Consider the following 14,758-nt stretch of genomic DNA (forward strand, 5'->3'; position numbering starts at 1 on the left):
TGGGCCAAATCTGACTCGGCACCCCTTCCTCTCTGTGTCCCCGGCCCCTGCCTGGCAGGTGCTCTGCACAGACTGGTAGAGGCAAGGGCAGGAGGAACTCAGCAAGAGGCAGGGGGCCCCGGGAGCGATGGAGACTGGGCCCTGCCAGTGGACAGAGGTGGGGCTGGACCTCTCTGTCTTAGCCCCTCCCTGAGCCCTTGCTGGGCCCCTGAGACCTGCAGGCCCTGCTGGAGGAAGGTGGCTTCAGGTGACCACTTGCTGACAGGTGACCCCTCCACCCCAGTGTTGCCATCTGCTGAACTCTAGGCCACTCATGTCACATTGGCTCAAGCCTGAAAGTCCACCCTGGGGACCCTAACCTCACACGTGACCAAATGGCAAAGTTACTGCCTCTTCTGGACCTCAGTTTCCCCATCTGTGAAGGGTTGCCCGCAGGCCTGCCCAGTTCTGGGGCCCTGCCCATTGGTGGGGGTGAGCCACAGGGTGGGGAGGCCCACACAGCCCACCTCCTCGCAGAAGCCGCTTCACAGCAAGAGGCCATGTTTCTCAGTAAGCAGTGTCTTTCTGGAAACTTCTCACACTTCAGTTCTTTCCTGGGTTTCAACTGGAGGAATTGCATCCTTCTTCTTCATATCTCCTGGGGACTATTTTTGTTTTTGTTTTTTTCCCAGTACGGGAGATTGATCTCAAGACCTTTCACCTGTGAAGAAGGTGGGGCACCACTGAGAAAAATCCCCGGCCCTCCTGGGAACTACTCTTGACCTTGGCGGGCTTCATGTGGTGGCCTGTGAGGGTGTTTCCTTTTAATTTAGGGTCTGAAGCCATCTGAGGACTGGGCCAGTAATTATGTGTTCAGAGCCATTTATGGAACAGCTTATGAAGGTCAGCAATGAGATCTGGCTGGAGATAGCTCAGAAAAGACCCTGGGCCTGCTCTCCACAGGGCTGAGATTTCTGGCGGGAGAAAGCCCTTCAACACACAGAACTGATAGGTCACCAATTGTGTGGCTCCTCCAGGGGCCTGCAGGGTTCACAGAGACCAGGGTCTTGTTCTAGGTGTGAAGTGGAGCCCCTGGGCCTTTGCTACCAGCAGGACCAGTCAGACAGGCCCAGCCTGTCCACCTCCAGGGCCCTGGGGAGCCTGTCCCCACTCTCAGAGGCCAAGCTGGGAGAGGAAGCAAGTCCCACAGCAGTGTGAAAACATCAGTGGCCTCTCACAGAGGCACACTTGACATGGAAGTCACTTCTAGACCAGCGTTGCCCCAGCCCAAGGGGCTGTGAATGCTGCACACTGAGCTGCTGTCCTGGGGACAAGCAGCCCTGGGGAAGAACAGGCAGCCACCCCCTGTCTGGGCCCCTAGAACACAGGGCCTTGATGAGGGGGAGCCTCCCGTGTCCACTACATGTTCAGCCTCTGCCCTCAAAGAGCTCGCTTTCCAGAGGGGCAGCTATGCCAGGAACATGATCCCCTGGCTCAAGGGAAAGGAACCGTGAGGGACGGAGGATGAGGCCGAGGAGGCAGCTCCCCAGTGGGACTGAAGGGAAAGCAGCCTTTAGAAATGGCAGCAGGGGGCTGCAGGAGAGTGTGGCCTGGAGGGTCCTCTGTGAGGAAGATGTCTGCAGCCAGAAAGTACAAGAGATCACGAGAGAGAGACAGACAGACAGACAGCTGGCCAAGGTCCTCCTGTGGACCGTGGCAGGGGCCATTGGAAGGGTTTGCTGGGAGGCAGGGCAGGTCAGAGAGGACAGAAGAATCTATTCTCCTGACAGCCACTCTCAGCTGGAGCGGGAGGGTGGGTGTCTTTTGAAGTCATGCTTCTGGTCAGAAACAAGACAGATTTAGGTCTCCTGGGTGAGTCTAATTTCATCTAGGGAACAAAAATAGCCAGTGTTTTGTTGATGTCAGGCAGATGAATGCAGGGTTTGGCATAGGGAGACCCAGCCTATGACTGGCGGGTGCAGGGCCTGGGATGGGGACAGGCAGCAGGGGGGCGGGGGGGGGCAGTGCCAAAGCCAAGGATGCCACCTCCTGCCCACAGTGAGCCTTTCCCAGAAGTGTGGGAGCCGGAGGTGGTTTCTTCAGAGGGTGGAGGATGAGGCCCAGAGTTCTGTCGGCACAGGTTGATAATTCATAATTGTCTATTTTTCTGAGAGCCACATTAAGGCAATTCAGAAAGTAGATCTATTTGCTCCTTTCCCAGACTGAAGCAAGTTCACTGAACATTTGGAGCAGCTTTTATAATTTTGTGGAAAATAAACTTTTAGAGGTACCCGTGGAACCAGACCTAGCATAACTCTTTCTCAATGGCCCTGTGAAAAGCATAGGTACCCTCCTCATTAATCTCGAGCCCATGACCTTGTCTCCTTCATATCACCTACAAAAGAAGCGACATTGCTATTTTACCTCTTTTTAAAATCTAGTCCATTTCCTTCATTAGACCTTAAATTCCTTTAGTGCAAAGACCTTATCACCCTAGTTCATTGCAGTTTTCCCACTGCCCAGGGCAGTGTTGTACATAAACAAATGAGTGAATGAATACATTTGTTTATAAAAAAGATATTTCAGGAGCCCGGGATGTAGCTCAGTGGCGCCACGCCTGCCTGGCCAAGCACAAGGACTTGAGTTTGATCATCCGTACCACAAAAAATAGAGAAAGAAGAAAGGTTTTTCAAGACCCTGTTCTGACTGAAAAATGAACCTTCAAAAGATACCCTGACATGCTGGGTGACCTCAAACATACCATACCTTCAACTCCCTGGTCTGGGGATGAAGCCTCCCACCTGCTCCTGCCCAAATGTGCCTGTCTCTGCCCTGCCCAGCACAGCTGTGTCCCTGTCCATCCCTGGGCCAGGTCCCTACCACGGAGACAGGAAGTGCTCCCCACATCCGCCCGGCTGCACAACCTGGTGCTTTGCTAAACTTGACTTGTGGTCACTAAGCCCAGCAGCCAGAGAGGGTTTTTAAAAGACTCACACAAATATAATTAAAATCTCAGTGTCGGGTTGTGGTCAAGGCACTTGGGCGGCTCCCACCCCTGCTCTCCGGAAACACAGATTTTTGGCTTTCGAAAGTGACAAGAGGCTAAAGGGAGACTGCCCTAAATATATCAGCCTGGGCATTTCCGTGCAGCTGGGCAAATGTGGGATTCATGCCACAATGTCGGCCTTTGCCCAGACTGAGAGGCCGCCCCTGGCAGTGAGCCCCACCTCAGTCCTCACCGCTGCCTCCACGGGGTCCTCCAGTGCCCCCACAGATTACGCTGCTCCCCTCTGGCCAGAGGCACAGCTGTGTCCCCAGCCCAGGGTTCCACCTCACAGGCAGGCCTGGCCAGACCCACTGATGCCACCACACCGCAGGACTGGGGGAGCTCCCAGGCCCTCCCCTGTGCACACCAGGCCCTCCGCCTGCCAAGGCGCCTGCCCATCCTTCAGGGCCAGTTCAGAAATCACCTCCCCCAAGAAGCCTGCTCGGGTCCTGCCATTCCTGGGACCCTCCAGCTTCCCCAGCCCTTGACTGGGCCTCCCCAGGAGCTTCTTGTCCTACCCCCGGGTTTCTTCTTCCCTCCTCCACCCTCCTGCCTCCTTCCCCATATCCTCTAAGGGAACTTACGGCTTCTGGCCGTGGATCTCCTTCCTTGCACTCAGGCCCCTCTGCCCTCGGCCTTGCTCTGCTGGCCTGTCCTCTGCAGGGTCCTCTCCCTGGACACCGAGGCAGATTCTCACTCAGCCCTCAGGCCGGGCTCAGCTGTCAGCTCAGAGCTCTCTGCTCCCCTACTTCCCGCCCAGGAACAGGGTGAGCCTGGGGTGGCCCCTGTCCCACTGAAATACAGCCACTTGTTTGTCCCCCCTGGACCCCCACCCCAGCCCGCCAGGGCCTCCTGCCTTGGGTCTGATGTCTGCCTCCCCTTGAGCCCGGCGCTCCCACAGCAGGGCCTGTCCACAGTCTCCTCTGTGGGTCCTAGGGCCAGCAGGGTGCCCAGTGGGGGGTTTTAAGTGGGGTTTGGGGCACGGGCCTGTTGGGCATTTGCCAGAGCTCCTCACCAACCTGGTGGACCTGGTGGAGCCCTGTCTATGCTTGGGGCAGAGCCTGAAACAGGCTGCAGAAGAGCTGGCCAAGCTGCCTGGATTCCCACTCCAGAGTCCAAGCCATCCCAGCTGCTCTAGACTGCCTGTCTCCCGATTTGTCTTCCAGTGGAACGTGACCATGCCCTGGGTCACCAGGAGCCTCACTGGAAGGAGTTCCGCTTTGATCTGATGCAGATCCCGGCTGGGGAGGCAGTCACAGCTGCTGAGTTCCGGATTTATAAGGTGCCCAGCACCCACTCGCTCAACACGACTCTCCACATCAGCATGTTCGAGGTGGTCCAGGAGCACTCCAACAGGTGCCGTCCCTCGGCCTGGGCCCATCCTCTGTCTCCTGGTCAAGGCTCAGTCAGTGTGTCCTGCTCAGCCCCAGGTTGGGGAGCATTTCCCAGAGGAGGAAAGGGGTACTTCTGGGAGAGCAGCCTCAGATTGGAAAGAGGCTGGGCCTGAACACCCTGCCTTGCCATCCTGGCTGTGGGGCTTTGGACGGGTCCCTGAGCCACTGTGCCTCAGTCTCCCCACCTCCTCATGGGCACAGAAACATGGTTTGGGGTGGAGGATGAGTGACAGAAGGCAGGGAAGGAGCCCAGCCCAGAGCCAAGGCGGGGTGGCTGCTCCAGCAATGGTCCCAAAGGCAGCGGGGCTGGCCCACCACCCTCAGTTAATTGTTCTTTCGTGTCCACAGGGAGTCTGACTTGTTCTTTTTGGATCTTCAGACCCTCAGAGCAGGAGACGAGGGCTGGCTGGTGCTGGACGTCACGGCAGCCAGTGACCGCTGGTTGTTGAACCGTAACAAGGACCTGGGTCTCCGCCTCTATGTGCAAACCTTGGACGGTGAGACTCGGGGGCTCGGCTGGGGGTTCGTGCCCAGGCTCCAGCAGGTGGTTCCATGAGAGGCCCCAGCACTGGGGAGCCTGTCCCATCCCGGCTGTGTCCACTGTGAGGACTCGGGGGGTGGAGAGTGAGGTCCTGGGCAGCAGGAGGCTCCCAGCCAGGGCTGCTGTCCCTCCTGTCCCCCTGCTGAGCCTGTGAGCTGCGGAGGGGGAGTCAAAGCTTCCTCCCCAGGAGCAGGGCAGCCTTGGCACCCAGTGGGTCTGGTGGGAAGGGGGAGGGGAGGGGGCCAACTGGACCACTGGCTCTGAGTGGGGAGTGCTGGTGGCTCTCTGATGTCCTGAGGTGACCTCAGCATGTTACTGACCTTTCTACGCCTCAGTTTCCTCATCTGTAGGTGAGGTTTGCTCACCGGCACTCGAGTATTTGGGGAGAGCTTCCTTTGTACCAGGCAGTGGGGGTAGAAGGGCCAAGGTGGCACAAGACTGGCTGCCTGAGGTCCAGCAAGAGGCCACCTGGAGGAGCAGGTGGGGGTGGGGGAGGCTTGGAAGGAGAGGAGACTGGGAGGGGTCGGCAGAGGTCACTGTGAGTTAGGGTGACCAGGACAAGGTGTTTGGAGGTTTTAGGGCAGTTTATCTAACAGCAGTGGGAGATGACAGGATCTGACTCAGGTGTTTAATGTTTTTTACAACAATAGTGACTGAACCCAGGGTCTCTCCATTGCTAGGCAAATGCTCTACTGCTGAGCAGGGCTCAGGGTTTTGAGAGACCCAGTTCCGGGGAGGAGCCCAATTCCTGTCCCCTCCAGTGAGTTCCAGCGGTGAAGGAACTGTAGGGCCACCCTCACTCTCCTAGGTGTCAGCGGGATGAAACGGGTGCTCCGCTGGCACAAGGTGGCTGCTCAGTGAGGGTGGCTGTCGCCCTCCCCACCATGTCGCCTGCAGCGCCGGGTCATTAGATACTCAGTCTCCGAAGCACGCAAGGTTTGGAGTGACCGCCCCGGCTCCCCAGGCAGGAAGGGGAGCGGGACCCTGGCACGCGAGGCCAGCAGAGCCGACCCCACGCGGGAGTCCTGCCGCTGCCCGCCCTCCGGGCTCTGCGACGCGCGGCGGCTGCACGGGGGGCGCTCGGGGGCGCTCGGGGGCGGGGCGAGCAGCCAGTCCCCGCCTCTCCAGCCGCTGGGGATGATGGCTGCGCTGAGGCTCCTGACCTCGGCTCTGGGCCGCCGCGTCCCCGCCGGGTGCTCGACATCCTCGCGGTCCCTAGGCTGCGCGCGCCGCTTCTCCACCAAGCCCCCTGAGCGGGTCCAGTTCTGCACTGACCCGGTGGAGGCGCTGAAGGGCGTCTCGAACGAGGCGACCGTCATGCTCGGGGGCTTCGGGCTCTGCGGAATCCCGGAGAACCTGATCGCAGCGCTGCGGGACGTGGGCGTGAAGAACCTGACCTTGGTCAGCAGCAATGCGGGCGTGGACGACTTCGGCCTCGGCGTCCTGCTGGCGGCGTCCTGCTTCGCCGCGTGGTCTGCTCCTACCTGGGGGAGAGCGCCCTGTGCGAGCAGCAGTACCTGGCGGGCGAGCTGGAGCTGGAGCTGGAGATGACCCCGCAGGGCACCCTGGCCGAGCGCATCCGCGCGGGCGGCGCCGGGGTGCCCGCCTTCTACACGCCCACGGGCTACGGCACGCTGGTGCAGGAGGGCGGCGCCCCCATCGCCTACTACCCGGACGGCCACATGGCCTCGCTGAGCCAGCCGCGGGAGGTGCGGGAGTTCGGCGGGCGGCACTACCTGCTGGAGCGCGCCATCCGCGCCGACTTCGCCCTGGTCAAGGGCTGGAGGGCCGACCGCGCGGGCAACGTGGTCTTTCGCGGGAGCGCCAGGAACTTCAACGTGCCCATGTGCAAGGCGGCCGACGTCTCGGTGGTGGAGGTGGAGGAGATCGTGGATGTGGGCACTTTCCGCCCCGAAGACATCCACCTGCCCAACATTTATGTCAGTCGCGTGATAAAGGGGCCCAAATACGAGAAAAGAATCTGAGCGCTTAACCACGCGGACAGGGGAAGGCGCGCAGGCCCGCGACGCAGGCGACGTCAGGACGCGGATCATCAAGCGGGCGGCTCTGGAATTCGAGGATGGCATGTACGCCAACCTGGGCATAGGGATCCCTCTCCTGGCCAGCAACTACATCAGCCCCAACATGACGGTTCATCTGCACAGTGAAAACGGGATCCTGGGCTTGGGCCCCTTTCCCTTAAAAGACCAGGTGGACGAGGACGTCATCAATGCGGGCAAGCAGACGGTCACCGTGATTCCTGGGGGTTCTTTCTTCGCCAGCGATGACTCCTTCGCTATATGATTCGCGGGGGCCACATCCAGCTGACCATGCTGGGCGCCATGCAGGTTTCCAAATACGCGGAGACCTGGCCAACTGGATGATACCCGGAAAGAAGGTGAAAGGGATGGGCGGAGCCATGGATTTGGTGTCCAGCGCCAACACCAAAGTGGTGGTCATCATGGAGCACTGCACGAAGGCAAAGACCCCCAAAATCTTGGACAAGTGCACCATGCCAGTGACTGGGAAGCGCTGCGTGGACCGTGTCATCACCGAGAAGGCCGTGTTCGCCGTGCACCCGAACAGAGGGCTGACGCTGGTGGAGCTCTGGGAGGGCTCGACGGTGGACGAGGTCAAGACCAGCACGGGCTGTGCCTCTGCCGTGTCCCCGAACCTCAGACCCATGCAGCAGGTGGCACCATGAGCGGGGAGCCCCCTGGCCACACCGTGTGTTTCCTGGGCGCCTCCTAGGGTTTGCTGGGGAGAAGTAGTAGCCACAGGGGGGCGCTGTCAGGCACCAGCTGGGTGCTGCTCTCCTCCCAGGCTTTCTACTGCTGGATACCCTGTCCTACCAGAGCCGTGGGAATTTAATTAAAAACGGCAGGGAACACCCAGGCTCCACTCGTGTGTCCTGTGAGTACTGCAGGGCCCCTGCTACCATCGCTGAGGACGCCGGTGCCTGCTCCGCCATCTGTGATGTTTACAGCAAATCACACCCGGCCAAAAAGGTCCCCTCGCAGGCTGCTGGTCCACTCTTTCCCTCACAACTGAATCACAAGCTGTAGGGGGAAATGATGAGGGAGAAAAGAACCCCACTCAGAGTTCATTTAAGGTGCCACTTTACTGCTGCCACAAAAAGCATACAAAGCTGAGTGAGACTTCGCAGCGGAAGTGCTGCCTGGGGGAAACCCTTTCCTGTGGCTCCTCTGCTCTTTTCCCAGGCCCTCCATTTTGTTTCGGGCTCTGCTTCCCTCCATCCTGCCCTCGTCCTCCAGTGCTCCTCTCCTGGTAGCTATGCAGTTGTCCGAGAAGGAAGGCAGGACCATCTCCATGGGATAGGACCTGGTAGTGGACAGGACAGAGGGAGGAGAGTGGTGCTGGCACCCTCCTGGAAGGTCCTCAAGGCCGGGGCTTGTCCTTAAAGGAGATCTAGTGTGGCCATTTCTGGAGTCCCAAAGGGGCCTCATGTGACATCCTCCCTCCTAACCCAGCCAGGCTGTGGGGCATGCCATGCTCAATCTACTGTTGCACACACTAAAGTGGAAAAAAAAGGACCCAGGGTGTGGGTGTGAAATGTGAAGGCAGAGCCTGGTGTGCAGTGAGCACTTCGTCAGCTCACAGCCAGAGGCGCTGTTCAGAGCAGGGGATTCTAGCTGTTCACAGGTACCATCGCTAGGCCCCCATCGCAGTCTCGACCCAAGGAAGGGTCATATCCTGGAATCCAGGGATAGGGAGGGGACACCTGGGGAGGAGCCACAGCCAGTCCAGGGTGGATGGGATGTCATCTGGCACAGCGTGCCGCACTTCTGGGGCTTCTGGGTGCACCTGATCTGCCCTGGGTGTCAGGAGAAATCTCTAGCAGTAGTGTGAGAAATAGCTGAGGTCCAGGAGCAGACAGATGGTAGGGCTGTCAGGAGAGTATGGAGAGGAGATGTGTGGGACCCTTCTCAGGTGACTAGGTGTGAGGAGGTGACCTGAGGGACTCGGGAATTACTACATCTGGAATTCCCTCAGGACCTCAACCAGGCCTCCAGATTACCCTTCAGAGTGGCTTTAGGGTCACTTCCTCCTGCAGGCTGAGGGGGGCAGCAGCTGCAGGAAAGGTGGGGCATCAGGGCAGAAAGAAGCCCTGGGGAGGTGAGGGCAAAATGTGGCCTGACAGTATTGGGGAATAGGCATAAACTAGGCAGGGCCGTGGGGCCCTAAAGCTCCTACCTCTGTCTTTCTGGGATGGTGGCTGCCCATACTGAACCCCACCACCGCCACTGGGTCTACTCTACCTTACCTGCAGTCAGCGGAAGCCAGGCCCCTGCCCAAGGATGGGGTAGGCAAAGAGCAGAGCTGTGGGGAAGGGGAACTCGGCTCAGGAAGGGGCCACTTCTCCAGGCTCTGAGAGAAGAAGGCGCCAGACTCCTAGCCCTCTTACCCTTACCCCAGATAAGACATTGCAACCTAGTGGGGAAGCTCTGAATAGCATGGCTCTGCAGCTGCTTGCTCTGGGACCCTGAACAGTTGCTGCCCTCTCTGAGCCTTAGTTTCCACTCTGTAAAATGAGAACCTTGGGTAAGCAGCAGCCAAGGGCCATCGGTCAGGCTCTCTGATGTACCAGAGGTACCCCCAGAGGAACCCAGCACCACTCAGTTCACTCTGAGGAGTTCAGTGAGGGCCTGCTATATAATGAGTCTAATGTCATTTGCTTTACACCCAGTGGACCCTGGGAGACTCTGAACACAGCTGCACAGAAGCAAAGCAAAGGGGGACCTGGCCCAGAACACTGAATGCACCCTGCTCACAGTAGCCAGGGCTCCAGGGCACCCAGAGGGAGCTGAGGCACACACACAGGGCTAGAGGCTGCCCTGAGTCTAGGCCAACTGTGTGTCATCAGTCTGTGGGGCCCACTCCAGTGGCTGGCAATGTGACCAGGGCTACTCTGCTCTCAGCCATTTCATCCCCTCCCCAAGGTGACCTCCCTCACCTTTTCCTCTGTGCCTGCAGCTCTGCTTCCTTACAGCACAGCTGCTTCCCAAGGTCTCATCTGCCATGTTCCATAATCCCTACATGGCTTCTCTGGGCTTCCTCCGAGTGCCAGCCCAGCAGCTCTCCCCACATCCCTGAGACAGCCTCAGGGGCCACCATATTTATTTGTGGCAGGTGATGTCACAGTCAAAGGTTGGCCTTAAGCTGATGGATTGTTCCATCGAGTGTCCCATGGACCCCTGGTCTGAGGCCCAGCTGCAGAAGGTGACCGAGTGGACTGTGAGTGGGCCTGGCAGTGTCCTGACCTTGCTGTGGAAAGGAGGTCATGGTAGGTTGCAGCTGGGGTAGATGGACCTGAGTATACACCGTGTCTGTGAATGTACCTAAGTGTGTGTGTTTACATGCACACACCTACAGGTGTGTGGGGGGGTCTGTGTGTGGGTGCTCATAATGGGAGGTGCAAGTACTCCTATGTCAATTGAATGGTGAGTGCTGCTTAAAGATATAAATGTGAGCAGCAATGTGTAACTCAGGGTAAAAAAATTCCACACAGGCTCAATGAGAAGAGGGTGTATGTTTCATCCTCATTAAGGAAAGCCAGGAAAACCTGACTCTAATGTGAAGCTCCTCCTGATGGAGAGGCAGGGGGTCTGCTCAAAGGCACTATGCATTTAGTGTATGTGCTGCCGAAGTGAGCACAGCACTGTGCATTTAAACCGTTTATTGTGGCACTATATATATATATATATATATATACTTTTTTTTTTGTACCAGGGATTGAACTTGGGTCCTTGTGCTTGCTGGGCAGGCAGTGGAACCACTGAGCTAAATCCCCAGCCTGTCGTGGCACTATATTTTAACAACTGCAGAAAGGTATATGTTAGAAAGTTGAAAAAAATACAGACTTCTTTGCTATACTGACAACTATGTAAAATGTAAGTCAGCACATGAAAATAGCCCAGGAAAATGAAAACAAGTGTACGGAAGTTGGGGAGGGACTTTATGTGGTTATTATAGTGCTTTTACAGTAAAAAACAGCAGAGGCTATGTGCAGGACAAACCAGCCCAGGAGGACAGTGCTGGGGGTGGAGGTATCGCTCTCCAGGGTGGACTGTGTTCATACCAGCACCTCCATCTTCAGCAGCTCACCCCAAGTAAGGGCCAGATCCAGGAATCCAAAGATAGAGAGGGGATCCCTGGCTTTCAGGGAGGTGGCAGAAAGCACAGCCAGTTGGGGTGGATGGGATGTCATCTGGCACAGCGTGCCCCACCTTTGGGGTTTCTGGGGTCACCTGATCTGCCCTGGGCATCAGAAATCTCCGGCAGCAGTGTGAAAATGCCGAGGTCCAGGAGCAGGCAGGAGGGCAGCCAGGAGAGTAAGGGATTAAGATCCCAGTGTCACAGGCTCCACTCCTTTGGGTGAAGCCCAGGCCATGTCTCTCCGCAGCTTTCCTTTCTTTATAACCAGCACCTTGGCCATGAACGTGGCCTTCCCAACGAGGCTGACACGGGCTGAGCTGGGCTCTGGGCCCTTGTTCCGATGTCAGCTCTGCTGGCACTGGTGCCCAGTGTGAGCATCAGGGAGGTAGTGAGTGCCCTGCCCCTGGGCCGTGGTGGGCAGAGTTGGTGCCTGGAGCTGGTGCTGCCATTAGTCTCACATTCACCTCCCCAGAAAGTGCAGGCAGAGACCAGGACAAGGGCGTTGGGTCCCGAGGAGCCAGCCCTGTTCTGAACGTCACCAGCAGTGGACTCTGGTCATCAGTCAGTGGCCCTGATGGGTCTTCTGTCAAGTGGGAAACATGGAGTGGCTGTAAAGACTACCTAGGGAATTAGTGGGGAAACTGAAACCAGTCCAACGCTTCCCAAAAGTCTGGGTCACACTTATCCCTGACTGTGACACCTGTGTACCCCGCACCCCCATCCCAGACCTGCCCTCCAGAGAGCCGGGACTGAAATTAGCTGGCTTCAGATGAGGAAACTGAGGCTCAGGGGTCCCCAGGTCCTCAGCCCCCAGCTCCTCTGAGGAGCACAGAGGTCCTTGTGTGTCCGAGACAGGATCACCCCCGTGAGCGACCCTCTGTCCTGTCTCTCTCAGGGCACAGCGTGGACCCTGGCCTGGCCGGTCTGCTGGGGCGACAGGCACCACGCGCCAGACAGCCTTTCATGGTCACCTTCTTCAGGGCCAGCCCGAGTCCCATCCGCGCCCCTCGAGCAGTGCGGCCCCTGAAGAGGAGGCAGCCAAAGAAAACCAACGAGCTGCCGCACCCGAACAAACTCCCAGGCATCTTTGGTGAGGGCCGGGGCAGGCCTGGGTCTGAGAGGCCTCCCTCACAGGGAGGGGCCCCTGGTGGCCTCACCGTGAGGCCCTGACCCTGTGGGGCCGGAGTGGAAGGAGGGTGGGCTGCAGCCCGAGGCATCTCCAGAGGGAAGCAGGAGAGGCCGTGGAATGGTCGAGGGTCCTCCCTGGCTACCCAGTGGAGGGGCCAGAGCCCCCCAGGCTGGAAGACAAGGCAGGTCCGGCTGAGCATGGCACCGCTCTGTAGGAATCAGGAGCCACTGAAGGCTGCTGAGCTGGGGTTGGGGGACCAGGGATCCAGGGCTGGGACTCCTGAGAACCAAGGCTTTCATTTCCTGTTGCTCCTTTACTTGACAAATGTGTCCCTGAGGGTGCCCCTCACCTTGGGATCACCTCGTGGTAACTGCACAGAGCAGGAACCCCAGAAAAGACCTGTGCCGTCTGTCCCTGCAGATGACATCCACGGCTCCCATGGCCGACAGGTTTGCCGGCGGCACGAGCTCTACGTCAGCTTCCAGGACCTGGGCTGGCTGGTGAGTCCGACTCCTCCCCTGACTGACCTGGTCGGTCTCCGGGGTCACCTTCATGAGGGAGGAGCAAAGTGAGACTGTGCCACTTTCATGGTTTATATACACAAAAACCACAAAAATGGAGACTACACGAACCCTCAGCTAACTAAAATCTCGTGCTGCAAAAGGGAAACTGAGGCCAGGTGGGCAGAACCTCCGAGCATTTGCTGCAACTGCAGCTCCAGAAAGTGTGGAGCAGGCAGGATGGAGGGGACAGGCTGGGGAGGAGAGAGCAGAGCGGACGGGGGGCGATGGGGACAGAGCTCAGGCCCAGCCCTGTGTGCTGAGGGTCGCTGGGTGGATTCAGGCCCCTGGGGTGACACTGCTCAGGAGGGGCCAAGAGTGGGTTTGGGGGCCCTGAGGCTCAGGGAGGGTACAGGCTGCCTGGGGTCGTCCCGGGACAGGAGCTGGGCTGGGGGCTCTGGGAGCACACGGACGGGACTGACCTTCTCCTGTTCCCCCAGGACTGGGTCATCGCCCCCAAAGGCTACTCGGCCTTCTACTGTGAGGGAGAGTGCTCCTTCCCGCTGGACTCCTGCATGAACGCCACCAACCACGCCATCCTGCAGTCCCTGGTCAGTACCACAGCCATCCTGCCCTGGCTTGTTGATGGGGGCCCTGAACAGGGGCCTGGTCAGCTGGGAAAGAGGTGACAGCAGCCACAGAGAGGAGCTGTCTGTGGGGACCCAGGCATGTAGGTCAGACTCCACATGGTGGGGTCGGGTGGGCCAGGGGACCTGTGCAGGTGGAGTGGAACAGAAAGGTCCCGAGTGAAACTCAGTAGCCTTGAGAGATGTGGCTCATGGATGGTCTTAGGTCCTGAGGACAGACAAGACGTCAGGGAGAGCCAGCAGCCCCAAGAGCCTGGACAGGAAAAGGAGCCCCGGGGGATGCTGGGGCTGGGGGCACAATATGGAAGGGGAGGGAGCCTCGAGGTCCCGAGGGCCAAGAGGAGAAAGCAGGTCCCTCCAGGCCCACCTCTCAGGGCCACTGTCCCCCCAGCAGCCAGGGGGTCTTCCTACCACAATCGAACCTGCCCACACACATCCTTCTCGGCCAGGAAACTGTGTCCTTCCAATTATTCCAGACGAGGTCTGAGCCCCTGGCTTGGCATGTGCAGCCCCTCAGCCACCCTGTCCAGCACCCCCCTGCCACATGTCTTTTCTTTTGTTTCTTTTTTCTTTTCTTTTCTGGTTTTATTTTTTGGTACCAGGGATTGAACTCAGATCTTTGCACTTGCACAGCAGGCGGCAAAACCACTGAGCTAAATCCCTGGCCCTTCTTTTCCGGTGTTTTGAGACAGGGCCTCACTATGTAGTCCACTGCCTTGTACTCACTATGTAGCCCATATTAGTCTTAAACTCACATCATCCTCCTACCTCAGCCTTCTGAGTACTAGGATTACAGGCCTGCGCCACCACATCCAGCCCCAGGTGTCCTTTTTGAGTTCAGGTTGTCACCAGGGCTCCTGCTGCATGGCGCGGAAGCCCTACTTTTGTTACTGGGCTGCCGCATGTGTCCGTGAAATGCTGCCGTTCACTCCCTGGGAGTCCTGGGCTCCCCTCCTGGCTCATGTCCAAACATGAGACAAGTGTGGTTCTACTTTTGGCAGAGAAAGCTGTGGCCCACAGGCATGGGATCGTCCCCAAAGATGCACATCCACAAGCTCCACAACTTCCGATTTCATTTCCCACAGGATGTGATGTGGATGTGTGACTCAAAAATGAATCAAGTGGGGCGTGGGGGTGCAGCTCAGTGGTAGAGCCCTTGCCTAACATGGAAGAGGCCTGGGATCAACCCTCAGCACTGCAAAACAAAAACAAACAAAAATCCTCACTGGAACAAACAAATGAACGGCTGGACGGGACCTTGAACACCCGGAGTTGGTCTGTGATACCAGGTGGATTAAAGGCCACTTCCCTTGGCGCTGCCCATCTGGCGAAGCCAGGGCTGTGG

General features: G+C 58.2%; 2 protein-coding genes across 2 annotated transcripts in view; both read left to right on the top strand.

Moving 5' to 3' along the window:
- Positions 1-14,758, top strand: part of Bmp8b (bone morphogenetic protein 8b) — a 29,738-nt gene that overhangs the window by 10,258 nt on the left and 4,722 nt on the right. Inside the window, exons 2-6 of the mRNA XM_087215234.1 lie at positions 4,192-4,381; positions 4,768-4,916; positions 12,033-12,227; positions 12,687-12,766; positions 13,267-13,377. Coding sequence (XP_087071360.1) covers positions 4,192-4,381; positions 4,768-4,916; positions 12,033-12,227; positions 12,687-12,766; positions 13,267-13,377 — 725 coding nt within the window. The remainder of the gene's footprint in view (positions 1-4,191; positions 4,382-4,767; positions 4,917-12,032; positions 12,228-12,686; positions 12,767-13,266; positions 13,378-14,758) is intronic.
- Positions 6,084-8,723, top strand: LOC101716155 (succinyl-CoA:3-ketoacid coenzyme A transferase 2, mitochondrial). Its single transcript, XM_004921112.3, is given in 5 exon segments — positions 6,084-6,416; positions 6,419-6,942; positions 6,944-7,258; positions 7,261-7,320; positions 7,323-8,723. Coding segments are annotated over 5 exon segments (1,560 nt in total). The 5' UTR covers positions 6,084-6,097; the 3' UTR covers positions 7,665-8,723.

This window comes from Heterocephalus glaber, unplaced genomic scaffold (assembly GCF_053883595.1).
Source record: "Heterocephalus glaber isolate CG9 unplaced genomic scaffold, H.glaber_assembly_v1.0 deba00001452, whole genome shotgun sequence".
Taxonomy (NCBI): Eukaryota; Metazoa; Chordata; class Mammalia; order Rodentia; family Bathyergidae; genus Heterocephalus; species Heterocephalus glaber.